The sequence below is a fragment of the Bos grunniens genome, chromosome 17, assembly GCF_055505025.1.
Source record: "Bos grunniens cultivar Pamir isolate PY7600 chromosome 17, Bosgru_T2T1.0, whole genome shotgun sequence".
Taxonomy (NCBI): Eukaryota; Metazoa; Chordata; class Mammalia; order Artiodactyla; family Bovidae; genus Bos; species Bos grunniens.
In genome coordinates, this window is record NC_141181.1 from 50,167,149 (window position 1) to 50,194,156 (window position 27,008).

At 43.0% G+C, this 27,008-nt stretch overlaps 1 protein-coding gene across 2 annotated transcripts; it reads left to right on the forward strand.

Annotated features, from left to right (window-relative positions):
- On the forward strand, positions 1-25,559 carry LOC147355316 (uncharacterized). Of its 2 annotated transcripts, none has more exons than XM_086345978.1 (3): positions 1-223; positions 455-534; positions 25,208-25,559. In XM_086345978.1, exons 1-3 carry the CDS (start codon positions 211-213, stop codon positions 25,385-25,387), a joined length of 273 nt encoding a protein of 90 aa, XP_086202104.1. In that variant the 5' UTR covers positions 1-210; the 3' UTR covers positions 25,388-25,559. The 2 variants fall into 2 exon arrangements, with proteins under 2 accessions (XP_086202104.1, XP_086202103.1); XM_086345977.1 differs by lacking the exon at positions 25,208-25,559 and adding an exon at positions 5,448-6,738 and having other exon boundaries at positions 22-223.
- Positions 25,560-27,008: the final 1,449 nt, after the last annotated feature.

The window sequence follows — 27,008 nt, forward strand, 5'->3', positions numbered from 1 at the left end:
TGAGCTATGTATTTACCCTAGGCTCTCTTCAAGTCGGTTCCGCCTAAGACTCAGAACCAACTTGACAAACCGGTTTGTTTTACTCATGCAAATGTTCTCTTAAGCTTTCTTAATGAGATTGTATTTGCTTGGAAACCTACCTTTCTTCAAGATTCCTGTCAATCATTTTTTGGCCCGGGACCACTCACCTTGTTCGAAGATTATCTCGAAATGCATGCTGTGGGTGAGAGGCCTGGTGCTATTCTCTGAGTTTTGAGGCATTTCCTTTCTCTAATTAGCAGACTGCTAGTGACGTTTGGCTAAAGACTAGCAGGGGGGCACTCTTTCTGACCCCTTCTGATGTCTATCAGAAAAGCTTTCTCTATCTCTTTACACTTTAATAAAACTTTATTACACAAAAGCTCTCAGTGATCAAGCCTCGTCACTGGCCCTAGATTGAATTCTTCTCCTCCAGAGGCCAAGAAGCCCGGTGTCTTTTGTGGTTCAGCAACAACCTTTGATTTTGGGGGCTCATCCAGGATCCTTCAGGACAAGGTAAGGATGTTTGGAGCTCTAGTTCTTTGTTCTCCTAGCGAACACGTTTTCTGCTGTGCTTTACTAACTCTATGGTGTGCTTTTGTGAATGAATGACATGCCCTGCGCAAAACAAGTACGGACCCCTGCTCTGCAGTTCCGCAGTGACCTCATACGGCTTACGGCAGAAACCCTGTCAGGGGTTTATACCAACCTGCCAATGCCAAAAGGCACCCAATGTCTCCTTCGAGGAGCGGCCAGAAACGGGCAAAGCGTTTGATCTCTCCTTTCTCAGTCAAACTTTCCGGTCTCTTTGATCATTTCATAAGTTATTGGGAATTAGAACTACTAAGCTAATCTGTCGGATCGTGGACTTTCAAGGGACTTGTGATCTATGTTCTGTTACTTAGGTCCCAAACTTTAACTGGTAGTCAGGAAGCATCCAGCCTCACTAGGAGTCGAAAGTTCAGAAACTAGATGTAGCTCTAGCTTCAAGAGCATCTCTCAGGATAAAGGTTACTCAGATTGGAAGTGCAATGGGCTTCTTCCTTTGGTAACGCTGGCTCTTGGTGCACCAGAGGAGGCTCTCCAGTGGCTTTTGTCCTAACTCCTTAGATATTTTTTCTGTGAAATCTGTGGAAATGAACTGGAAGGACTGGCCCTAATAACTCAAGGAGAAAAATCACTTTTTCCTCATTGGCCAGCCCTTCAACCATCTCTTTTGCTATCGCTTATACTGGTGTGATGATGTTCGGAAGGAACATACTGGTTTTTGTTCGTACCAATCATTTTGTAGTCAGGAATATACTCAGGGACGTGCACAGGCACTCAGGAGACAAATGTTCCCCCCAGTGGTCTTAGCTTGGGAGGCATTCCAAGGTTACTGTGATCGCACCCCGGGTGGAGTCGGACGCAAGCGAGATTTTAATGCTAGGAACTGGACTCTAATCTGGGATGCCATCTGGTACGTCTACCCCTGGTACATCCCCACCCTGTCTCGGTGGTGGAACTGGGAGGGACAAGTATGGCATCTGCCTCAGACCAGGGAAGGAAAGCTTCAGTGTAAAGTCCCCCATCCAGAGCAGGGAGGGAAGTCTGCAGTAGAAAGATGGAGCTGGTCACTTTTTTCTCTCTTACAGATGGGCGCTAACAATTCCAGCCTCACTCCTTTGAACTGTATCCTAAAAAACTGGGATAGATTTGATCCCCGGGGCTTAAAGAAGACACACCTGATCTTCCTTTGTGACACTGCATGGCCAAAGTATCACTGTAGGATGCCCAACAGTGGCGGTTGGAGGGTGTCTTCATTATAATACTGTTTTACAATTAGAATGGTTCTGTAGAAAACAAGGGAAATGGGGTGAAGTAGCATAGGTGTTGCCCTTTTTCTTTCTTCGAGACCTGCCATACTTATGTCCTAGATTTGGGTATGAAACCATTAGCTCCCTCCTGTCTTCCTACTTTGCCCCCGTACCCAGGGTTCCAAACTGAGCAAACTGAAAGTCAGGGAATCGCCCCACGGCCCCCCCCCCCCCCAAAGGGTTGCCTTGGTCTCAGTAATAACCCAAACTGAGATTCAAACTGCCGAAGTAGAGGTCCAAACAATTCCTGTCTCAGTACGACCTCAGACTACTCTGGTTTCAACAGAAGCTCAGACAATCGAAGTAAGAGATGCTCAGTTAGCGAAAACTAAGGGTGAAATACAGGATAAAATGGAGGACAGAAGTCAAAGAGATAAAGAAAACCAGGTTTCTCCAAATCTATCCCTGGGATCATGTGCACAGAGCAATCAGAGAGGCTGAGGAACAGCCACACAAGCTGTTGCCTCTTCATGAAGCACCCAGCGGGAAAAATAATCAGTCTATGAGAGTTAAGAACCCTTTCTTTATCAAGAAATACAAAGAATCAAGGAGGATCTGGGAGACTATTTAGAGGACCCAGAAAAATATATTAGAGCTTTTAAGGTTGTTACTCTGCTTTATGATCTTACTTGGAGGGAAGTGATGTACATCTTGGGACAAACACTATCTCCTGACTCAAAAGCTCGAGTTTTGGGGAAAGCAGTTGCTTATGGAGATGAATGGCTTGGTAATGAATCAGTACGGAAGAGGGAGGATGAGATAGCCGCCCTCCCCACTGAGAATCAAGCGGTCCCAATTACAGAACCAGATTGAGAATATAATTACACAGCTAAAGGAAGGTGGGATCATATTCATTTTGTCAGATGTATTCTTGAAGGACTCAGGCGTGCTAGGACTTTGCTGCTGCTGCTGCTGCTGCTAAGTCACTTCAGTCTGACTCTGTGCGACCCTATAGACAGCAGTCCACTAGGCTCGCCTGTCCCCGGGATTCTCCAGGCAAGAACACTGGAGTGGGTTGTCATTTCCTTCTCCAGTGCGTGAAAGGGAAGTCGCTCAGTCGTGTCCAACTCTTAGCGACCCCATGGACTGCAGCCTACCAGGCTCCTCCGTCCATGGGATTTTCCAGGCAAGAGTACTGGAGTGGGGTGCCATCGCCTTCTCCAGAAACCTGAGGTTAAGGAAGGGTCAAAACCCATAATTGAGAATTTAAAGGAGCAGGGACTATTCCCTGTAACAGCCCATGCTTTTTGTTTGGGTATAAACCAATCAAATGGCAAATGGAGTCTAGTTCAAGATTTATGAATAATAAATGAAGCTGTAGTTCCTTTACACCCCATGGTGCTTAATCCTTATATACCCTATTGTCTGAAATTCCTGAATGAGCCAAATATTTCTCAGTAATTGATTTAAAAGATGCCTTCTAGTCTGTGCCTTTGGTGGAGGAAAGTTGATTCCTATTGGTCTTTGAAGAACCTACTTAGCCAGCTTCACAGTTAACCTGGACAGTTTTGCCCCAGAGATTTCATGACAGCCCCCACCTGTTTGGGCAAAATTTGTCACGGATCTACAAAACTTTAATAGCTCCGAAGCAATGGTGCTACAATATGTAGATGATAATCTGCTTTGTACTGAGACAGAGGAAGCTTGCTCACAAGCCTCAGATTTCTTAAACTTTCTGGCAGGCTGAGGTTACAAGCCCTCAAGTGAAAAGGCTTAGCTTTGTCAACAATCTGTTAGATATCTGGGCCTAATCATATCAGAAGGGACTAGGGTCATAGGCCCTAAGAGAATTAAACCTATACTAAATCATCCCCTACCTATGACTTTAAGACAATTGAGAGGATTTTTAGGAATCACCAGCTACTGCTGCATGTGGATTCTGGGTTATGGGGAACTTGCCCAGTCTCTATATAAACTCTGCTGCTGCTGCTGCTAAGTCGCTTCAGTCGTGTCCAACTCTGTGCGACCCCATAGATGGCAGCCCACCAGGCTCCCCCGTCCCTGGGATTCTCCAGGCAAGAACACTGGAATGGGTTGCCATTTCCTTCTCCAATGCGTGAAAGTGAAAAGTGAAAGTAAGTCGTTCAGTCGCGTCCAACTCTTCGTGACCCCATGGACTGCAGCCTACCAGGCTCCTTCCATGGGATTTTCTAGGCAAGAGTACTGGAGTGGGGTGCCATCGCCTTCTCCGTATATAAACTCAACAAGCCCAAACCGACAAACTGTTTTGATCTCCAGATAATCAAAGGCTTTTTATAAAGGCTCTTTAGGCCTGCTCTCTTGCAAGCTCCCACTTTGAGCTTGCCCACAGGGTCAGAACTTAATTTGTTTGTCACTGAAAGAAAAGGTACGGCCCTAGGAGTTTTGACACAAGCCCGAAGGCCTCACCAGCAGCCTATAGGAGTGGAATCTTAAACTCTAAGGTTAATATCTGGATGACAGACAGGCTTCTTAAATATCAGTCATTCTTGTTAGAAAGACCAATAACTAAGCTTAAAGTTTGTGGAAATTTAAATCCTTCCACTTTCCTTCCTGAGAAAGGAAAATGAAACACCTGATCATGATTGTTCCCAATTTCTAACTAAACTATGAAGATCTGATGGGTACCACATTCGACAGTCTTGACATGGAAATATTTACAGATGGCAGTTCTTTTGTTCAGGATGGGAAGCTTATAGAAGGTTATGCCATGGTGATGGCTGAACAGGTTTTAGAAGTGAAATCTCTACCCCAGGAAAGGAGTGCTCAACTAGTGGAGCTTGTGGCTCTGACCTGAGCTCTAGAGTTAAGCAAAGGGCAGCAAGTAAATATCTACACTGAATTCTAAGTACGCTTATTTGACTTAACATGCTCTTGCTGCAATATGCAAAGAAAGACAGTTTCAAATGGCAACAGGAGAACCTACTAAGCATATCAGAGAGATCGAGAGACTTTTAACTGCTATGTATTGTCCTAAAGAAGTAGCTGTTATATGCATTGCAAAGGGCACAGCAGGGATTAAAGTAGTTGAAGGTAATTATCTGGCTGACTGTCAAGCCAGAAAAGCTTCACTCTACAAAACCCCTTCACTGCAGATGCCTTATATCTGGACAGGTCCTGCTGAACAGGAAAAACCACAATATACTGAGGAAGAATTAGAAAGATGAGAAAAGAGGAGCAAAGATTACTGATAAAAGATGGTTACAGTCTGAGGATGGACGATTAATTCCTGAAAATGCTCAATGGAAAAGTTTTCCTAAAGCCTTGGAATTAACTAATTACGTAACTCAGCTCTCAGCTTTTCAACAAGCATTGACGAAACTCTGGGAGGCAACTCCTGACCCAGCCTTTGAATCAAGCAAGTGTCTATTTGAGCCAGGAACTGAGGTCCTGATAAAAACTTTAGCATATGGGGGCCAATCCCTCGAGCCCCTCTGGGAAGGCCTTTACCAGGTTATTCTTTCTTCTCCCACAGCTCTCAAGGTGCCAGGAATTGATTTGTGGGTGCACCACACTCGAGTTAAGAGGTGGCACCCTGATCAGAACTAAGTGATGTCATTTTATGTCCTTCTATGCTGTGACTTTACTTTTCAGATGGGCCTGATAATCTATGTGAGCCTGCTTCTGCTGACTCCAAAAACCCTGAGTCTGCCCTTTGATCCTCAAGACAATGCCTTCCTGTCCTGGGCTCACTCCTACGCTGCATTCCACAATCAGTCTAGCTGCTGGGTCTGCGGAGCCCTCCCCTCTATCAGTGGACGACTTCCTTCACTTCGGGGAAAGGACTTTCTTCAAGTCTGTGACTACCAATCATACGTAAAGCCTCTTGTTCATCTGATGACATCTAACAATCCTAAAATGGACTAGTGCAACAATTTTACCTTAACTATGGACATAATGTGACTTTTAACTTTGCTTATTGTTCTGTTTTTGCTGCTTGCTCCCTGCATCTGTAACTGTGTAGCTGGATTTGTTTCTAGTCGCATGAAGGCTTTTAAGTTACAAATGATTGCTCAAACTCCTGCAACTGCCTCAGCTTCCTCCAACAACTACTTGGGGCCCCTGGATCAGAGACCCTCAATATGAGGGTTAGGAGAATATGTTGCCTCACCAATTTAGGAGCAACACCCCTTATCAGCTCAGAAGCAGTTATGGAACCGAGAATGACGCCCCTTTCCCTAGGCAACATAATTCTCCTAAAAGAAAAGGGGGGAATGAGAGGGTAACAGGCAGGAAGGCCAGGTGTCTCTAAATGGAGGATATAGGCTGCAAGTGTCAGACATTTTTTTTTATCTCTGTCTTAAGTGGCAGGAGGAAACAAGTGTTAGATTTTTTTCCCCCTTCTCTATACACATTTTAAAAAGAGGTTTCTCTTAAAATTCTAAAAACCTGCCATAATGACACCTGGTTCCACCTGAAGTTAACTTTTCTCAAACCTTGAGCTAACCAATGCGCTTTTCTTATGGAAATGATTGTCTTAAACTATGTTAATGAGCTATGTATTTACCCTAGACTCTTAGTTCTGCCTAAGACTCAGAACCAACGTGACAAACTGGTATGTTTTACTCATGCAAATGCTCTCTTAAGCTATGTTAATGAAACTGTTTGCTCGGAAACCTCTCTTCAAGATTCTTGTCAATCATTTTATGGCCCGGGACAACTCATCTGGTGCCAAGGTTATCTCAAAATGCATGTTGTGGGTGAGGGGCCTGGTGCTATTCTCTTCAGTTTTGAGACGTTTCCTTTCTCTAATTAAGCAGACTGCTAGTAGCTATATGACATCTGGCTAAAGACTAGCGGGGCGGGATGGTATTCTTTGTGCCTCCTCCTGATGTCTATGTCAGAAGCTTTCTCTATCTCTTTTGTACTTTAATAAAACTTTATCGCACAAAAGCTCTGAGTAATCAAGCCTGGTCACCAGTCCCGGATTGAATTCTTCTCTGGAGGCCAAGAATCCCAATGTCTTTCGTGGTTCAGCAACAACCTTTCAATAGATGGCCCCGAGTTTGGAGAACATACCAATTTTAGAGAACAAAATTATATATTGTCAGTAACACATAGCCATACAGTGGCGGGATATGAATGATATAAACTGAACAAAGCACTGAGCACACACACACACACACACATATCACTAAGGATTCTATAATAAATAAGGGTTTTGTGTGTGTGTGTGTGTGTGTGTGTGTGTGTTTACAATGTTATAGCCACACGTTCCAGGAAACAAACTCAGAAGGACAATGCAGATAGTGGAGTGCAGTTTATTACACCCGCGGGCCCAAGGCAGAGTCTCCTCTTAGCCAAGGACCCCAACCAGCATTTGTGAAAATCTTTTATACTTCCCACTCCAACCCCGATTTCTCTATCTTTAAAGCTTGGCCAGTCATAAAGATATTTTAAGAGATAATTAACGAGAATCTATGGTATAGCACAGGGAAATCTACTCCGCACTCTGGAGACCTGAATGGGAAGGAAATTTTAAAAAATATACAGCTGATTGATTTTGCTGTACAGGAGAAACTAACACAACATTGTAAAGCAACTATAATAAAAAAAATTTTTTTTATAGACAAACCTACAATAGGTAACTAGTATCTTTAGCGTAAAGTCATGGCTATAAATTAGATTGTTTTGCTGAATTTAGTTAGCCTCTTTGGAATGTCATTAGAGAGTAGTTTTACAGTTTTTAAAAAAAAGATTTTCAATCATTAGAAAATGCTGAAAATGAACCTAAATGCCTAAAGATCACCTATGTTTGAGGTAGATGGTTTGGTAACACGGAAGCCTTTTGGAATGGGTAGGAAATTTCTGTAACTGGCAACTCTCCATTCTCTCACCCCACTGGGTCCTGAGTGACCTCAGGCAGAGTAGGCTCCTCACGGAGGCTTGAGGACACACGAATCAGGAGAGTAAGGAGGACTTGAGGTAATGGGGATGACACCCGAGGGGTCCTCTGAAAGCAGTGCACACCGTAGCTAGCCTCTTGGAGCTGTGCTGCTGCTGCTAAGTCGCTTCAGTCGTGTCCGACTCTGTGCAACCCCATGGACTGCAGCCCACCAGGCTTCTCTGTCCATGGGATTCTCCAGGCAAGAACACTGGAGCGGGTTACCATTTCCTTCTCCAATGCATGAAAGTGAAAGTGAAGTCGCTCAGTCGTGTCTGACTCTTAGCGACCCCATGGACTGCAGCCTACCAGGCTCCTCCATCCACGGGATTTTCCAGGCAACAGTACTGCAGTGGGTTCCCATTGCCTTCTCCCATTATCTACATTCAATTAGGTGTTTATGGGTGGATGTCTTAATGTAGGGCTTCCCTGGTGGTTCAGATGGTAAAGAACCTGCCTGCCATGCAGGAGACCTGGCTTGATACTCTGCATGCCTGGGGCTTTCCTAATCATAGATAGCCCTGTGCCTGGAGAACATACTACGTTTACTGGAAAGTTATATGTTGTGAGTAACACATAGCCATACAATGATGGGATATGAATGATATAAACAAAGAGATTGGCAAGGCCACTGTAGTGAAAGAAAGTTTGTCACCATTATTAATTCCCACTGGCCAGAGAAATAGGTCCTTGTAAATATTAAATGACAAATGGGAAATCTAATCATAATCTACATGACATATAATGTATTTATATGTACATTAATGCAACATACAGACCACAGGAACTAAATTTAGTCATTAAGTTTTCAAAGTTTGGAATAACACTGCTGATGGCACCATCAATTTCAGAAGGCAAATTTGGAATTCTGTTCTGATTTATATCATTAGGACAGTGTCGAATGGATATAAAATTTTATATAATAACTGTATTCCATGTGAATAAATTCTTCAAAACCTGCTATAAAGAAATGATCCCAGGACTTCCTGGGCAGTCCAGCAGTTAAGACTGAACGCTCCCAGTGCAGGGGCACAGCTTCCATTCTTGGTTGGGGAACTAAGATCTTACATGCCTTCCGTGTGGCTGAAAGAAAGTATGTGATTTAACGTACTTGCCCTGTTTTTGCTTCCCTGGTGGCTCAGATGGTAAAAAATCCACCTGCAATACGGGATACCTGGGTAAGATCCCTGGGTTGGGACGATGCCCGGGAGGAGAACATGGCAGCCCACTCCAGTATTCTTGCCTGAAGAATCCCCAAGGATAGAGGAACCTAGCAGGCTACAGTCCTTGGGTTCGCAAAGAATCAGACACAATTGAGAGACTAAGCACTCTGTTTCTTACATAAATTTGTAGTTTTCATCTTTCTTTCATGGATCTTCAAATCCCACAGACAGTAAATCATACTTGGGGAGGGACCTGGAGTTTTCATGAGACTATATAATAGAGAAAGGCTTGTCATTTCTTGCCTTGAGAAACATCTCATTTAGTCAGGGATTCGTGTGATGATCTCTTTGGTGGTAATCATCTCTTTGAAGGTAATGGTTTTCAAAATAATAATATTAACTCAGATGATGGAGTGTTATATCTGCAAGTCTTTGGCTATAATTGACAAGAAATTGAGCTAACAATGGCTTCAAACAGAATTTTGTCCTCAAACTGAACATCCATAAGTGGATACATTGGTTTTCTGTTGTTGCTGTAATGAATTACCATATACAGTAAGTGCCCTATATATGAACAAGGTCCATTCTGAGAGCATATTTGTAAGTCCAACAAAATTAGCCTAGATACCCAACTAACAATAGGCTCTATAATACTTCACTGTAATAGATGTATAATACTTTTCATACAAATAATACATAAGAAACAAACACAAAAATAAGGAAAACAGTTTTAATCTTACAGTACAGGACCTTGAACAGTATACAGTATAGTACCACATTTGGCACACAGGTGCTGGCATCGAGTGAACAGGCAAGAAGAGTTACTGATGGAGGAGGGAGAGAAGGTGGGAGATGGTAGAGCTGAAGGATTGTTAGCAATAGGAGATGGAGGGCAAGCCACAATTTCACTTATGCCTGACATGATTGGACATGAACACATAAGTTTGCAACTTGAAGGTTTGTATGTAGAAGACTTACTCTACTTAGTGACAAAAACAAATTTATTGTCTTACAGGTCTGAGGGTCAGAAGTCTCAAACAGGTCTCATGAGACTAAAATTAGATATCTGCAGGGCTATGTTCCTTTCTGGAGGCTCTAGGGGACAACCCATTCTCTAGAATTCCAGCTTCTCGAGGCTACCAGCATTGTGGGCCCGTGGGCATGTCCTTCATCTTTGAAGCCAGCCGTGGCCAGCTTAGACTTTCTCACACAGCATCTCTGTGACCTTGACTCCTTTGCCTCCCTTTTCCACATTTAATGACCGTGTGATGACATAGGATCCACCCTGTTAATCCAGGGTGTCTGCCTAATTAACAATCTGAATTCCATCTGCTATCTGAATTCTCTTTTGCTGTGTAACGTAGCATATTCACAGGTTCTGGGTGTGGAGATATATGTTTTTGATATTGTTTTGCCCACCACGGTGGGCATCCTCAGGGCTGACGAAGTAATTCTAAGTCTTCTCTTTTCCTGTCCTTGGCACATAGCCTGTTTTCCAAGGCTCAGTCCCTTGTCATCCCAATGGAGTTGTCTCCCATCCAGGTGTCATGTCCTCCAAAACTGTATACACAGCAGGAAGGAACAGGAGGGTGGCAGAAAATTTTTTATCCCGTGTGATTATTTTTTGTTTATTAAGAAAAATATTTCCCAGTGCCATAAGATCACTTCACCTCCTCTCTCATTGGCCATAACTGGGTCACGTGCTCGTGTCTAGACCAATCACAAGGGAGCACCAGGTTGCCAAGACTTAGACTAGAACTGATTTATCTCCTGGGGCCTGGAATCAGGGCACCCTGACCAAATCAGGGCCCTGGCAACAGGAGAGAACAGCTGATGAAGAGGCAATAAGCAGTGACAGCCACCAGTGGGCAATAGATCTGAGGGCCTTTCAGAAAAGTACTAGTTTTCTGGCAGTTAAGGTCAGAGAAAGGAAGAAGAGGTGTGGGGGGATCTAAAGTTTTTATTGTGTGTATATATTTAATAAGGATAAATTAAGTTCAAAACTGATTTTGCTTTCAAGGAGAAAGAATACTGCAGTTAAGAAAGACTGCTTTTTAAAGTTGTTTTTTTTTTGAAACTGTACGTTATTTTTCCCAAGGTTGATCTTCCTCATTTGTTTCCAGTGAGGAGCAATGAGCTCTTTATCTCAATAAGATGTGACCATCCTACAGGCACATCAATTCATTAGAAGCAGAAGGTATTTTTTTTAAGAGTTGAATAATAGGTTTATTTGAGGTCAATTTTGATTTGAAATGCAGAGGTAGAATTCTTTCAAGGTCACTTAGGAAATCAAAGACCCTCAAATTGACTGCGGAGGAAATTCCTTTTTGTTAAAAACTGTTTTTTCACTGACACCTCTTTGGGGTTTTCTATGTCTTATGAAATTTGATCATTTAATGACAAATGATTTCACAAGTTACAGACATTTGTTTCAAATTGGAAACACAGCCACAATTATAAATTTGGCAATTTGACAACTATATATAAAAAATAGAATGGTACAAAATCCATGCATTGTGGCAGAGTTGTTCAGTGGCTAAGTTGTGTCTGACTCTTCCCAACACCATGGACTGTATTATGCCTGGCTCCTCTGTCCTCCACTATCTTCCAGAGTTTCCTCAAATTCGTGGCCACTGAGTCAGTGATGCTATCTAACAATCTCATCATCTGCTGTCTGCTTCTCCTTTTGTCTACAGTGTTCCCTAGCATCAGAGTCTTTTCCAATGAGTCAACTCTTTTCATCAAACAAAGTATTGGAGGTGGCTATTAGTTTGGCCAAAGTATTGGCACTTCAGCTTCAACAACAGTCCTTCCAATGAATATTCAGGGTTGATTTCCTTTAGGATTGACTGATTTGATCTCCTTGCAGTCCAAAGGGCTCTCAAGAATATTCTTCAGCACCACAATTCAAAAGCATCAGTTCTTCAACACTCAGCCTTCTTTGTGGTCCAACTCTCATATCTGTACATGACTACTGGAAAAACCTTAGCTTTGACTATACAGACCTTTGTCAACAAAGTGATGTCTCTGCTTTTTATTGTGGCAGAACGATTATTATAAATATGACATCTGTGTGTCAAGAATGTGCACTGCAAATGGACATGCCCTGAAATTCATTCCATATGAATGTTAATCAAGTCCACGTGAATTCATCCTGGACAGATTTGTGGCTGGATCTCTGACTATATTCATAAGTAAATGACTATCATAGTTATTCAGGCATTTCTGCCACCAACATGCCCTAAATCATTGAGGCACTCAGCAATGATTCACGCTTTCAGTATATTTAAGGGAAAAAATGTAAGTCTATGTGAGTCATGAGTCTGAGTGAGGATGAATATAAATTAATGTGAAGCCATCATAGCAGTGAAGAGCATCATTTTTCCATCAGACTGAATTATGATAAGAAGAAGGTAGATAAGAAAACGTGCCCAGGAAGAAGACTAGCCTGCAGTCTCATTTTCAAACTAATAACATGTTGTCTTTTAAAAACATCACTCCATTTTTGTGTAAAGATGTTGAATTACCTGAAATACCATCGTTTTAAAATAATCAGAACATGCAGATTATTTTTAAAAGAAAGAAAATTGAAAGTCACTAGTATGCTATCAACATGAGGCAAAAACAGTTGATATTCTGGTAAGTTTTCTCTGACAAATATATGCTTAAAATATAACATTACATAGGTTTGCTTGTTTTCAACAATAATGCCTTTAATGTCCAAGTAAATGTAATTTCAAATAACGTTTCCAAGATGCAGAACCATGAGATTTCAAGCCACATATAACATGGAAAAGCAATGATTCAGTTCTGTGGTTGACAACTGATGGAGTTTATAGAATGGCCATGTGTACCACACGTTGGTTTCTGTGACTACCTGTTACACCGAGGGTCTCCAACCTCTGGAATGTAATGCCTGATGATCTGAGGTGGAACTGATGTAATAGTAATAGAAATAAACTGCACAATAAATGTAATGCACTTGAATTATCCCCAAACCATCCCCTCTCCTCATGGTCCATGGAAAAATTCTCTTCCATGAAACCAGTCCCTGGTGCAAATAAGGTTGACCTCTTGTGGCTGAGCTCAGCCACATCCCAGGTGAAGCCCTGTTAAGTTGTGTGATGCTCTTTTCTAAGCACAGTTTCACAGTCCACATTAAAATCCTCCCTAGGCCAACCCTATACCTTGTAAATATGTCTCCTCAACTGAGATCAATAATCCATTAGTCCGTGGAAGCTCCAGCTGCTTTATATTAATATCTGGGTGATGCATTGTCATTTTAGGACTGGATGCCTTCCGATTCCTGAAATAATGTGAAGTTGCTTAGTCGTGTCCGACTCTTTGTGACCCCATGGACTGTAGCTTACCAGGCTCCTCCATCCATGGAATTTTCCAGGCAAAACTACTGAAGTGGGCTGCCGTTTCCTTCTCCAGGTGATCTTCCCAAGCCAGGGATCAAACCCGGGTCTCCTGCATTGCAGACAAACACTTTACTGTCTGAGCCACCAGTCAATTTAATAGGATCCCCATGCCAATTTCCCAGGTGGCGCTAATGGTAAAGAATTCACCTGCCTATGCAGGAGACACAAGAGACATAAGTTTGATCCCTGGGTCAGGAAGATCCCCTGAAGTGTGTGTGTGTGTGTGTGTGTGTGTGTGTTCAGTCACTCAGATGTGTCCAACTCTTTGCGACCCCATGGACTATAGCCCACCAGGCTCTTCTGTCCATGGGATTCTCTAGGCAAGAATACTTGAGTGAGTTGCCATTTCCTCCTCCAAGAATCTTCTCAATCCAGGATAGAACCGTGTCTCCAGGGTTTCATGTATTGGCAGGGGGTTCATTACCACTAAGCCACCTGGGAAGTAGGAAATGACAACCCACTCCATTATCCTTGCTTGTAAAAGTCCATGGACAGAGGAGCCTGATGGGCTACAGTCCATGGAGTCAGAAAGAGTCAGATAGGACTTAGCAACTGACACCTATGCCAATTAGGTGGAGCTGTGGCTTAGGCAGACCAGAGTTAGGGGACCTCAGTAAAATCTTTTAACAGCTAAAAATGCAAAGCAACTTTTCCACTCTTTCCTCCCCTCTCCCCAAAGAAGCTCTTTTGTAGACATTAAAACAATCTCTCTCTCTGTGAGGGAAGGGGTATTGGGTCAGCAATCAGTAGTGATTTTTATCAATTGAATGATGAGCTTTGTATAAGGTATTTATTCCTTTCTTCCTTCAAATTAAGTTTTAATTTTTATACAACTTTTAAAGGTTATTTTCCATGTACACTTGAAAGGTTGTTGCTGAACCACAAAAGACACCAGGATTCTTAGCTTCCAGAGGAGAAGAATTCAATCCGGGGCTAGAGACAAGGCTTGATCGCTCAGAGCTTTTGTGTAATAAAGTTTTATTAAAGTATAAAAGAGGTAGAGAAAGCTTCTGACATAGCCATTAGAAAGGGGCAGAAAGAATACCAGCCTGCTAATCTTTAGCTGGATGTTATATAGTTACTGCTGCTGCTGCTAAGTCACTTCAGTTGTGTCCGACTCTTCGAGACCCCATGGACTGCAGCATATCAGGCTCCTCCGTCCATGGGGTTTTCCAGGCAAGAACACTGGAGTGGGGTGCCATCGCCTTCTCTGTATATAGTTAGTGCTGCTGCTAAGTCTGCTAAGTCGCTTCAGTCGTGTCCCACTCTGTGCGACCCCATAGATGGCAGCCCATCAGGCTCCACCGTCCCTGGGATTCTCCAGGCAAGACCACTGGAGTGGGTTGCCATTTTCCTTCTCCAATGCATGAAAGTGAAAAGTGAAAGTGAAGTCTCTCAGTCGTGTCTTGACTCTTAGCCACCCCATGGACTGCAGCCTACCAGGCTCCTCCGTCCATGGGATTTTCCAGGCAAGAGTACTGGAGTGGGGTGCCATTGCCTTCTCTGGTATATAGTTACTAGCAGTCTGTTAATGAAATAAAGGAACGTCTCAAAACTCAGAGAATAGCACCAGGCCCCTCACCTACAAGATGTATTTTGAGATAATCTTGGAACCAGGTGAGTCATCCTGGGCCATAAAATGATTGACTTGAATCTTGAAGAGAAGGCAGATTACCATACAAATACATCATGAGAAATGCTGGGCTGGAAGAAGCACAAGCTGGAATCAAGATTGCCGGGAGAAATATCAATAACCTCAGTATGCAGATGACACCACCCTTATGGCAGAAAGTGAATAGGAACTCAACAGCCTCTTGATGAGAGTGAAAGAGGACAGTGAAAAAGTTGGCTTAAAGCTCAACATTCAGAAAACGAAGACTATGGCATCTGGTCCCATCCCTTCATGGGAAGTAGATGGGGTAACAGTGGAAACAGTGGCAGACTTTATTTTTTTGGGCTCCAAAATCACTGCAGATGGTGACTGCAGCCATGAAATTAAAAGACGCTTACTCCTTGGAAGGAAAGTTATGACCAACCTAGATAGCATATTCAAAAGCAGAGACATTACTTTGCCAACAAAGGTCCGTCTAGTCAAGGCTATGGTTTTTCCAGTGATCAGGTATGGATGTGAGAGTTGGACATTGAAGAAAGCTGAGCGCTGAAGAATTGATGCTTTTGAACTGTGGTGTTGGAGAAGACTCTTGAGAGTCCCTTGGACTGCAAGGAGATCCAACCAATCCATTCTGAAGGAGATCAGCCCTGGGATTTCTTTGGAAGGAATGGTGCTAAAGCTGAAACTCCAGTACTTTGGCCACCTCATGTGAAGAGTTGACTCATTGGAAAAGACTCTGATGCTGGGAGCGATTGGGGGCAGGAGGAGAAGGGGACGACAGAGGATGAGATGGCTGGATGGCATCACTGACTCGATGGACGTGAGTCTGAGTGAACTCTGGGAGTTGGTGATGGACAGGGAGGCCTGGCGTGCTGCAGTTCATGGGGTGGCAAAGAGTCGGACATGACTGAGTGACTGAACTGAACTGAGTATTAATAAATTTGACTTTTCTTTGTTCATCTTCTCTTTTGCCTTTATTGTAAATTTAAGAAATATATGTGTGTGTGCATGCGTGCTCAGTCACCTCAGTCATGCCTGACTCTTTGTGACTCCATGGATGGTAGCCCACCAGGCTCCTCTGTCCATGGAATTCTCCAGACAGGAATACAGGAGTGGGTTGCCATGCCCTCCTCCAGGGGATCTTCCCCACCCAGGGATCAAATCTGTCTCCTGAATTGGCAGGCAGATTCTTTACTGCTGAGTCACCTGGGAAGCCCTAAGAAGTGGTATACTGTGTTATAAATATTTTTTAAATTTTCTACATGTTATGATATTTTGACATATTAAGAATCCTTTTTGGCTGAGAAAAGACCACCCCTCCAGGGACTAGACAATTCTTTCTTTCAAATATTTATTTGGCTGCTTTGGGTCTTAATCGCAGCACGTGGGATCTTCCTGGCATCATGCCGGATCTTTTGTCGCAGCTCACACTCTCTAGTTGTGGCACATGGGGTCCAGAGCACACGGGCTGAGTAGTTGCAGTGTGTGGGCTTAGCTACCCTGTGGTATGTGGGGTCTTAGTTTCCCAACCAGGGATGGAACCCATATCCCCTGCATTGCTAGGCAGATTCTTAGCCACTGGACCACCAGGGAAGTCCCCAGTTCTTAGAGATATTAGTAATAAGGGCTCAGCCAGGACTATGTCTCTGATACACAAAATACCCGACCTGTAGCAGGCTTCCTCTCGTTGGGGCCCTACCCCCCAGGAGGAACTCTTCCTCTTGATTAATGACCCCAGGGCCAGCAGCCAGCAAGCAGGGGACCACTCCTGTAGCACAAATCCCACCACCTTTTCCAGTGAGCTAACCCTGAATTCTTCACTCTGCCGTCCTTGGCTTTCCCCAGGAATGCCCCTAAAGGTCATGGCCTAACTTTCCCCTCACTGTTGTCTTCAGCCTCCTCTTCCTGGTGCCTTTGCACGTGGCCGTGTGTGCATTTGTGTCTCCCATCTCTAGGACTTGTGAGTATAATAACCCTTGTTTTTCCTAAATCTCTCCTATGCCTCCTGTTGTGGCTGTACCTGAGCCTGACACCATATATCTATGGTGCTTCTTTATAAAGCCTAAAGAAGCCAGTTAGAATGGCTGTCACCAAAAAGAACACAAATAACAAATGTTGGCAAGCATGTGGAGAAAAAGCAACCATCAGCACTGTCAGCAGGAATGTAAACTCGGGCAACCACTGTGGAAAAGAGTATGGAGGGTCCTTAGAAAACTAAAAATAGAGTTGCTGTATGATTCAGCAACTCCACTCCTGGGTACACATCCAGAACAAAAATAAAACAGAAACAAAAACACTCATTCGGAAAGATACATGCAATCCAATGTTTACAGCAGCATAATTTACAATAGCTAAGATATGGAAGTAACCGAAGTGTCCATCTACAGATGACTGGATAAAGAAGATGCGGTACGTATATACACAATGGAGTACTACTCAGACATAAAAACACACAAAATTTTGCCATTCCCAGCAACATGGATAGACTTGGAAAGCATACTGTATGACATCATGTATATGTAGAATCTAAAAAATACAACAAACTAGCAAATATAACAAAAAAGGACCAGACTCACAGATACACAGAACAAACTAGTGGTTACTGGTGGTGGAGGGAGGAGCAATATAAAGGTGGGGAGGTGCGAGGCCCAAACTGTTGGGTGTGAGGTAGGATAAAGGGTGTATGCACAGCGTGGGGAACATAGCCAATATTCTCTAATAACTGTAAGTGGAAGGTAACCTTTAAAAATTGTGGGACTATCGCTGGTGATCCAGTGGTTAAGAATCCACCTGCTAATGCAAGGGACAAGGGTTCGATCCCTGGTCTGGGAAGATCCCACGTGGCGCAGGGCAACAAAGTCCATGTGCTGCAACTACGGAAGCCCGTGTGCCCTAGAACTCACGGTCCTCAACAAGGGAGGCCGCCACAATGAGAAGCCATTCGCTGCAATGAGACAGTAGCCCCAAGGCAGCAATGAAGACCCAGCATAACCATAACTAAGGAAATCAATAAAATTTTTTAAAAGATGACATTTAAAAATTGTATAAAAAGTTTAAAAAACTTAACCATCCGAAACAACAAACAAAAATATATATATCTGCCAGAAAGCTTATGAGGCAGAAAAAAAAAGTATTTTTAATTAGCAAAATGCAGATCTTAAGTAGTGCACTAGTGGGAATTATGCATATGAACAAATTATACTTTTTATATTGTTTGCTTGTGTAATTTTCTTCTGAAATCACAGGCGTCATCAGAATTTTTTCTCCTGAAAAAAAAAAATAGAGATAAAATGCAAAACTTTAAAGAGAACAAGATGTAGCCCAAGGAAAGGAGTTAATAAAATATCAGATGACTTGATAATAGGAAATCCATACCCCAAACTCCGCTGTTCTTTAAGTAAACATGTTTTCTTTGTCTCACAGATCTTTCCTCTTTCAATGATACTGATGCGTCTACATGTTGTCAACCAGTAGGCATTTGTAGAAATTGTTAAGGTAATGGAGGAAGGCAGTGAATAGTTTTGCCTCTGGTCCTATGGGCACCAGGGATGCATATCTCTCTTCCCTGAGTAACAGAGTACCCTGCATCTGAATCTTCCACGAGTCTCAAGGGAGAAGAGTGAGCAGACGCACATAGCATCCTGCCCTCACCATCACTGGCATCTCCCCCACTGCCCTTCTTATCCTTCAAGGCCTTCCAACGTAGAACTAACTCAAGTCCAAGGGTGAGCTGTACAGACTGCCTCCCTTGCAACTTGGGGAAGCCACACTGTCCCTCTACCCCGACATCCTCCAGACTGTGTGCTCCAGCTTCCAGATCTGAGACCTGCCCATTGCTGATGGCCCCAAGACTTCAGGACTGTCCCCAGTCCTCCCTGAACCTCTCAATTTGTTCACCTGTATATTCTGGATCTTGCGGTTGGCAATATTCAGACACCAGATGGAAATATCCACAGTAGTTATTTCTAGTAAGGCAATGCTTATAGAGAAACAACTGGTCAAGTGAGTATTTCAACTGTGCAAGAGTTAATTTGAGATGGGTCTTCCCTGGTGGTCCAGTGGTAAAGAATCTGCCTTCTAACAGTGTAAGCCCCAGTCCAAGGCAGGGGAAAAGGATGTCCCAGCTGAACCAGGCAAGCAAGAAGGTTGGATCTCTGGTTGGGGAACTAAGAGCCCACATGCCACAGGGCAACTAAGCCCACCTACTGCAACTACTGAGCCCATGTGCCCTGGAGTCTGTGCACCACAACTAGAGAGTCCATGTGCCACAATGAAAGGTCCCACATGACACATGTAAGACCCAACACAGCCAAATAAATAGTTAAAAAAAAAAAAAAAACAGTTAATTTAGTGAGTCCCCATGACTGGGCCATGGGGGGCCCGGAGTAAACATCGCTCCTTGGCGTGAGTGTTCTGAGTGAGATTAGCATTGGGATCAGTGACTCTGTAGCTCATCCTCCCCTGTGTGGGTGGGCATCAGCCATGATGAGGGCCTATATAGAGCAAAGCGCCCCTTCCTGCCCGCCTGGTTCAGCTAGGACATCCTTTCCCCTGCCTTGGTCTGGGGCTTACACTGTTGGTTCTTCTGGTTCTCAGGCCTTCAGACTAGGACTTGAATCTCTCCAACTTCCCATGGTGTCCAGTCTGCAGACCTAAACCTAAGTGTAGCCCTAACCCTGCAAATCATGGGGCTCCTCAACCTTTCACGATCATGTGAGCCACTTTCCCATAATAAAGCTCCATAAAAAGTGAAAGTCAGGGACTTCCCTGGTGGTCCAGTGGTTAAGAATCTGCCTTGCAATGCAGGGGACGCGGGTTCAGTACCTGGTTGGGGAACCAAGATCCCACATACCGCAGAGCAATTAAGCCTGAGCACGGCAACTACTGAGCCTGAGCACCCTGGAGCCTGTATGCCACCAACTAGAGCGTCCGTGCAACATAATGAAAGGTTCCGCTTGATGCAGTGACAGTCTCGCCTGCCACAATAAAGACCTGATGTAATCAAATACATATATAAATCATTTAAAAAGTGAAAGTCAAAGTACCTCAGTCATGTCCCACTCTTTGCGATCCCATTGACCATAGAGTCCATGGAATTCTCTAGGCCAGAATACTGGATTTCATAGCTGTTCCCTTCCCTAGGGGATCTTCCCAACCCAAGGATTGAACCCAGGTCTCCCACATTGCAGGCAGGTTCTTTACCAGCTGAGCCACCAGGGAAACCCAATAAATCTCCATATGTCAATATATTTCCTGTTGGGACTGCGCCTCTGAAGAACCCTGACTAATACAAAGAGGAATCTTGTACTTCCTTCATGTGCTCCAGAAGGGAATAAATATGTAAAAATTCACAATGCTTTCCATGTGCAAAAATGAATACATATACATACACAGATGTCTGGTGTTTTGCAAGTTCTCAGGCTATGATTAATTCTTTTGTTCATAAATATTTATTGGGTATGCCAATTAGCTTTTCCTGCATGACAAACTGTGAACAACCAAAGTGACTTTAAACAGAAGTATCTGTTTACACATGATTCTCCAGGTTGGAGATCTGGTCTGGCCTCTGCTGAGATGGGCTTCCCTGTCACCAGGGTCCTGTGGCCTCACTCTGTGCCTGGCAGGAGACATGATGGAGATCACAGGTCATGTGGTTTCTCATTCATAGGCTCAGTGAGGCTTGTTTGAAGGGGGGTGGGGGGTGCAGAGCAAGCGAGGGGTTTCCAGAGCAAGAGAGGGCAAGCTTTTAAAAAATATTTATTTCTTTATTTGGCTATGTTGGGTCTTAGTTGCAAGACCTGAGTTGTGGCTCACAGGCATAGTTGCTCCACAGCATGTGGAATCTTAGTTCCCTGACCAGGGATGAAACTCATGTCAACTGCACTGCAGGGTGGATTCTTTACCACTGGGCCACCAAGAAAGTCCCTGAAGGAAAGCTTTAAAAAGTAAATGGTCTTTAGTTCTCTGTTTAAGCATTATTTACGATCAGTCAGACAAATCCCCAATGACAAATCTAGATGCAAAAATATGAGCAAACAGAACCACTTTCCATGGGACCAGTGAAAAAGTCATTTGCAAGGGAGTGTGACTAAGTGGAGGGAAAACTTGTGGTCACCTATCTTGATGGGCAATTACTCTGTACTCGGCACTGGGTGACTTGATGACAAATGACCCCTTCCACATAAAGTGAAAAATAATCAACAAAGAGAAATGGTCAAAGTAATTCCAGCTCCCATAGCATAGAGAGACAGCTTAAACAGACACACAACACACCAATTTTTACAGAGTATAAGAAGTGCTACAATGGCCATTTATGGTACCAGGGAGAACAGCCAGCTAGAACCTTAGATCATGGTTCTCAGGGCCCAGTAAGGAAGGGAAGCTGGTGTCACCTGCCCAGGGCACTTTTGGATGCTTGGAGTAAATAGCTGGATTGTAACCAAGCAGAAACCTATGGGTCTTCCCTGCACAGACTCCCCCCTCCCACCCCCCACCCACCAACTGCTGTCTCTGCCTGCCTCCTCCTGTCTGTAAAAAAACTAACCAAAGGATAAATTTAATCAGAGAAATGAGAAAACGCAGAAGCAAAGGAAAAGAGTCAAACAAGACAAAATAATAATAGTTTAGCCATTAAACAAAGTCAAGGATCTTCAGTTCCTCCTCAAGAAATAGATAATATTCTGAGCCATCTCCTGTGAGCTGTCTTAGAGACACTGAAATTCCCACCAGATGGCAGAAATTAACTAAATGATGACCAGACTGTAGCCATGACATGAGCTGACACAATTCTGAGGACTGGCCTCAAGGGAATGGGAACAAATGGACCCTCAAACTGAAAATTAACTGTGCTTAAAACAATCATGATGATACTGGATCAGACCACCACGTGATCAATTTCAAGATGGCTGTCAGAGCTACTGTGATCTTTCTGCATGTAGCCCCCTGCCTCCACCTGCATGCCCCTGAAACTCCCCTTTAAAAGCTCTTGGCCCCGATGGGCAGTTGGGAGTTGGTTTTGGTTGCAAGTCCACCTTCTCCCCAGGTTGTCAGCCTCCTGAATAAAGCAATCTTTCCTTTCCTACCAACACTTGCCTCTTGAGTGTTAGCTTTCAAACAGCAAGTAGGTGGACCTGAGTTTGGTAACAGGGTTTATGAAACCAAGTTCTACCTGGAGTCTTTGAAGGAGTTTGTTCTCTCTGAGGATTGACCTAGATGGAGGGCACTGGCCTTTTAGGGGGAAGCTTGACTGCTTTGAAATGAGCTTCAGCTATAATGAATAAGCATCTTCTTTCTCCCTGTGGCAAAGCAGATAGGACAAAAGAAATGTGGGATCCTCAGAGCTATTAATTACTTTGCAAGTGGAGCAAATGGAGCATGCTCAGTCGTGTCTGACTCCTTGCCACCCCATGGACTGTGTAGTCTACCAGACTCCTCTGTCCATGGGATTTCCCATGCAAGAATACTGGAGTGGGTAGGCACTTCCTCCTTCAGGGGAATCTTCCCAACCCAGGGATCAAACCAGTATCTTCTGCTTTGGAAGGTGGATTCTTTACCACTGCACCACCTGGAAAGCCCCATTGGCCATTACATATAACTAAATGGGATATGTTTCCAGTCCCTTAAGCCTGGTAGTCTGAAGCATCCCAACACTTAATCCCATGTGTGAACTTCACACTTAAATGGTGATGTCCACATAGTGCCAGCATCCCAGGCTTCCTCCTGCTTCCTTCCACCCACAAAGCACAGTCATTGGCATAGGGTCAGAAAATGTACCTCTTATTCTCAGCCAAAGGGATTCCAAAAGGCACCTTAAATCAAATGATACATTAAAATACCAAGAAAGCAAAGACCCTAAAAGAATTTCATTATTAGGATGGTGAAATAACTTATTCCCTACCCTTGGAGATTTCTGAGTGTGAAAGGAGAGTGCTATAAATAATTATCTGGGACGAAGGCATAAATAGGTCTGTAACACATGTAGTTGACAGATGACCCTTTCAGTTACCTAGTTACCGATATTTTATGAGCAAGAATGATTTTGTGGTCATTTAAATGGTGTTACATTACTCTAGAAATTATCTCAAATTTAAAAAATAATTTACCTGAATTTTGGGAGCAACTATTAACAGTACGGAAAACAAATCAAATTTTGCATTACTAGTTAAAATAAAAAGAACTAGGAATCGTATAGGAGCATGGGCTAATTTGAAGAAAACACATTTTTTCCTCCATGAAGTAACGTTTCTCATCATTTAAGTAAGCAGAGTTGGGACTTCCCTGGTGATCCAGTGGCCAAGACTGTATTCCCAATGCAGGGAGCTTGGGTTCAATCCCTGGTCAAGGAACTAGATCCTACATGCTACAACTAAGAATTCACATGCAGCACCAAGCCATAACCAAGATCGAAGATCCCACATGCTGCAGCTAAGACTTGATGCAACTAAATAAATAAAAGTCAATTTTAAAAAAAGAAAGCTGAGTTGATGGGAAAGTCATATGGAAACAATACTAAAAGTTCTTTTGTTTTGTCATGCGTCCTTCTTCATGCTTTAGTTTCTTCCTTTCTTCTGCAGTTTGAGCAAAGCTTTCTTGATAACTGGGCTGAATAGCACTTGGCTATTTCCCCAAATTGCTCCTTTTGAGATTGAGGAATATGGCTTTGCAGTCACCATGTTGACAGCGCATGAAAATGATTAGATGATGAACAGAGGGACAAACCCACTGGGTGTCAGGCATCTCACTGTCTGCATTGTCTTGGCAGCTGGAAGCTGTTGATTAGAACTGCAGTCTGTGAGTTGCTTGCATTTTAAAAAGGGTGAGAAAAAGATCTCTGAAGTGACTAAGGTTGTCTCATTCCTGGGCCATGAGTTGCTTGTGTGTCTGGCTGGAGAACATGGGAAAAAGGCCATACGATGGGTGAAAAAAAGCCTGTGAAGCTGTTTCAAGAGCTGTTGATACTCGTTAAAATGTGGCATCTGGGGACTTCCACAAAATAATGATATTCCTGGGATTCTGAACAGGACTTGATTATGATTCAGAGTGACAGGGGATCCTCCCTACAAGCCCACAGTTGAGGAAATATTTGCAGAAGGAGGTGAGGAGGGTCACTTAGAATGATGCCCCGGTGACCTCTGATGGTGAGTGAATGGGTGCCTATTTCAGCTGGTACTTTGTTAAAAAAAAATCCCCCAGCAATTTCTAGCCCTATAATGAGGCCAAGAAAATAGCATGAATATAACAGTGAATACCCAAATGCACCATTTATTTTTAGGAAGAGAAGTGTGACATTTGAATACTAAGACCTTGACCCTGGACTCCAAAAGGAAAAAAAAAAAAAGGAAAAAATTTCAAACAGCTATTGTTAATCTGAAATAGAAAAAAATTGCAGATATAAACCGTATCAAACTCAAACTTGGGATAATTAAATAGTTTATAACATCATGTTTAGTAAAAGCTCTATCTCTTTAGCTCTATAAGGGGATTCCATTCTCAAGGCAGAAGACTCATTATGGCAAAAATTCGGGGAATTATTATTTTCCATTATTTAGGATTTTTCATGAGCTAGATTACCAACCGCTTTCAGGAGACTTTACCTTTTGGTTCCAGGAATTCAGTTTATTCAAATTTAAAAACTCAGCTTAAGCTAAGTGACTAGTTTCAGACAATCCCCGCCTCAAAACAAATTACTTTATCTCACTTTGTAAGTTATTCCTATGTATAAAATGGGGCTTCCATGATGGCTCAGTGAGCAAAGAATCCACTTGCAATGCAGGAGACACAGGAGATGTGAGTTGGATCCCGGGGTCAGGAAGATCCCCTGATGGAGGAAATGACAACCAACTCCATTATTCTTACCTGGAAAATTCTAGTGGGCTACAGTCCATGGGGTTGCAAACAGTCCAACATGACTGAGCACATGACATATACATAAAATGTGGTATATTTAAAAATGCAAAAACTTATACCCTGGAAAACATTTAAGACATCCTGCAAAGTTAACATTTGTATGATATCAAAATGTGTTTTAAGATATTTTATTAAACATGCTGTATCTGTCATCTTCCATTTCCCTTCACATTACTAAAATGCAGTGTAGAGAAATAGAAAGTTAAAAAATCTATGTTTGATGGGAAAATGACCAAAGTTCATGAACTAAAGAATGGATAAACAAAATGTAGTCTATTCCCACTAGGAATAGTATTCTAGAAGCCATGATCTCCATCATCTCACATAGCTTAATCCCCTGATTGTCTTCTTTTGCTCTGGTCTAGATCAGAATCTGGCAACTTCTCCATCATTCCTGCAATCCTCCACCTAAGGTTTCACTCGTCATTCCCAAGTTGAGCAGACTTGAGAAGAACCATGAGAGCATCCTGTCAGCCTTCAGATCCAACTTCAGCACACAGACGACTCTCTTCAAAGAGATGCCCTCTCTTCAGCCCACTGTTTAGAACTCTTCAACTTTAATCCTTTCATATCTAATCAAGTTTACTTTATGTATGGTGGGTAGCACCTCACTTTGGAAAGCAGGTGTATTTTTTTTCGTATTGTTTTCTTGATCCAGAAAGAATTCCCACATAGCAATGTTAAAAGAATAAAGAATAATATAACCAACACAGGCCAGAATTTGGTTAAAATATTAAGAATACTGTTGAAGCCTCCTGGGTGTCCTTCTCCAATTTTATTTTTTCCTTCCCTTGATGGAACTGCTATCCCTAAATCTGGTTTTAACTATCCTCTGGGGTTCCTTTAATGAGGAGTGCGAGATTCTTCTTGACTTGAGCATATCACCCTTCATATTGGGTGAGATGATTCATAAAGGGGAGATTTCACATTTAGACTCAGGGTTATCAGATCTAATGGATGCTAATATTTCATAAAGGGACAATCTATTTCATTACCTTTTTATTACTTGGCCTAATATATCATTTACCACCAGGAACACTGACAAATTAAGAGACTTTTAAAAAACGGTCTATATCATATCTGTTGTGAATTCAGTCCAACCCAGAGAGAAATCCAGAATCTACTTCTGTATTGCTTTCTTACAAATAATCCAGTGTTCATAATTAATATTCACTTAACATGTGACAAGGTGCTTGTTTCTTTCAAATGAAAGTGAAGTGAACTTTGAAGTGTTTAGTCACTCAGTTGTGTCCAACTCTTTGCAACCCTATGGACTGTAGCCCTCCAGGCTCCTCTGTCCATGGAATTCTTCAGGCAAGAATACTGGAGTGGGTGGCCATTCCCTTCTCCAGGGGAATCTTCCTGACTCAGGGATTGAACCCAGGTCTCCCACATTGCAGGCAGATTCTTTAACATCTGAGCCACTAGTGAAAATGAAAAAGTTCGTTTTAATATAAAGTAAGGGACTCCCCTCCTGGAGGAGGGCATGGCAATCCATTCCAGTACTCTCGCCTGGAGAACTCCCATGGACAGAGGAGCCTCTCGGGCTACAGTCCATGGGGTTGTAAAGAGTCAGACATGACTGAGAGACTAAGCACAGCACAGCACAGCACAAGGGACTTCCCTGGTGGCGCAGGGGATATGAATCCTCCTGCCAATGCAGGAAACACGAGTTCGATTCCTGATCTGGGAAGATCCCACATGCCATGGAGCAACTAAGCCCATGCACCACAACTATTGAGCCCGAGCTCTAGAGCTTGGGAGCACTTGTGAAGCCCAAGGCCCTAGAGCCTGTGTTCCACAGCTAGAGAAGCTGCTGCAATGAGAAGACTGTGCACTGCAACTAAAGAGTAGTCCCCTCTGGAAAAAGACCACATGCAGCAAGAAGACCCAGAGCGGCCAAAAAATAAACAAATTTTTTAAAATTTAGGAATAAATATAAAGTAAGGTTTTTTTCCCCTCTAATTATAGGTTTCAGTCATTTCTGTGCCCTGTTTTCCAGTCCTAAAATATTGCTGGCAGCTCACTTGATCTGGGAAATGAATTGAAATACTCTATTGAGGGCACAGGAGAGAGTTGAAATAACTGATAAGTGTGAAAAAGTCACAGAAAGCTGCAGAGAGAATTCATATTGCTCAATTTAGCAAAAAAATTAACTTGTGTTCT

What these genes read in the sequence shown, in the direction of transcription:
- LOC147355316 (XM_086345977.1), top strand. An exon ending in CCAGGATCCTTCAGGACAAG is followed by an intron (nt 535 to 5,447) that starts GTAAGGATGTTT and finishes TTTACTTTTCAG; the next exon opens with ATGGGCCTGATAATCTATGT.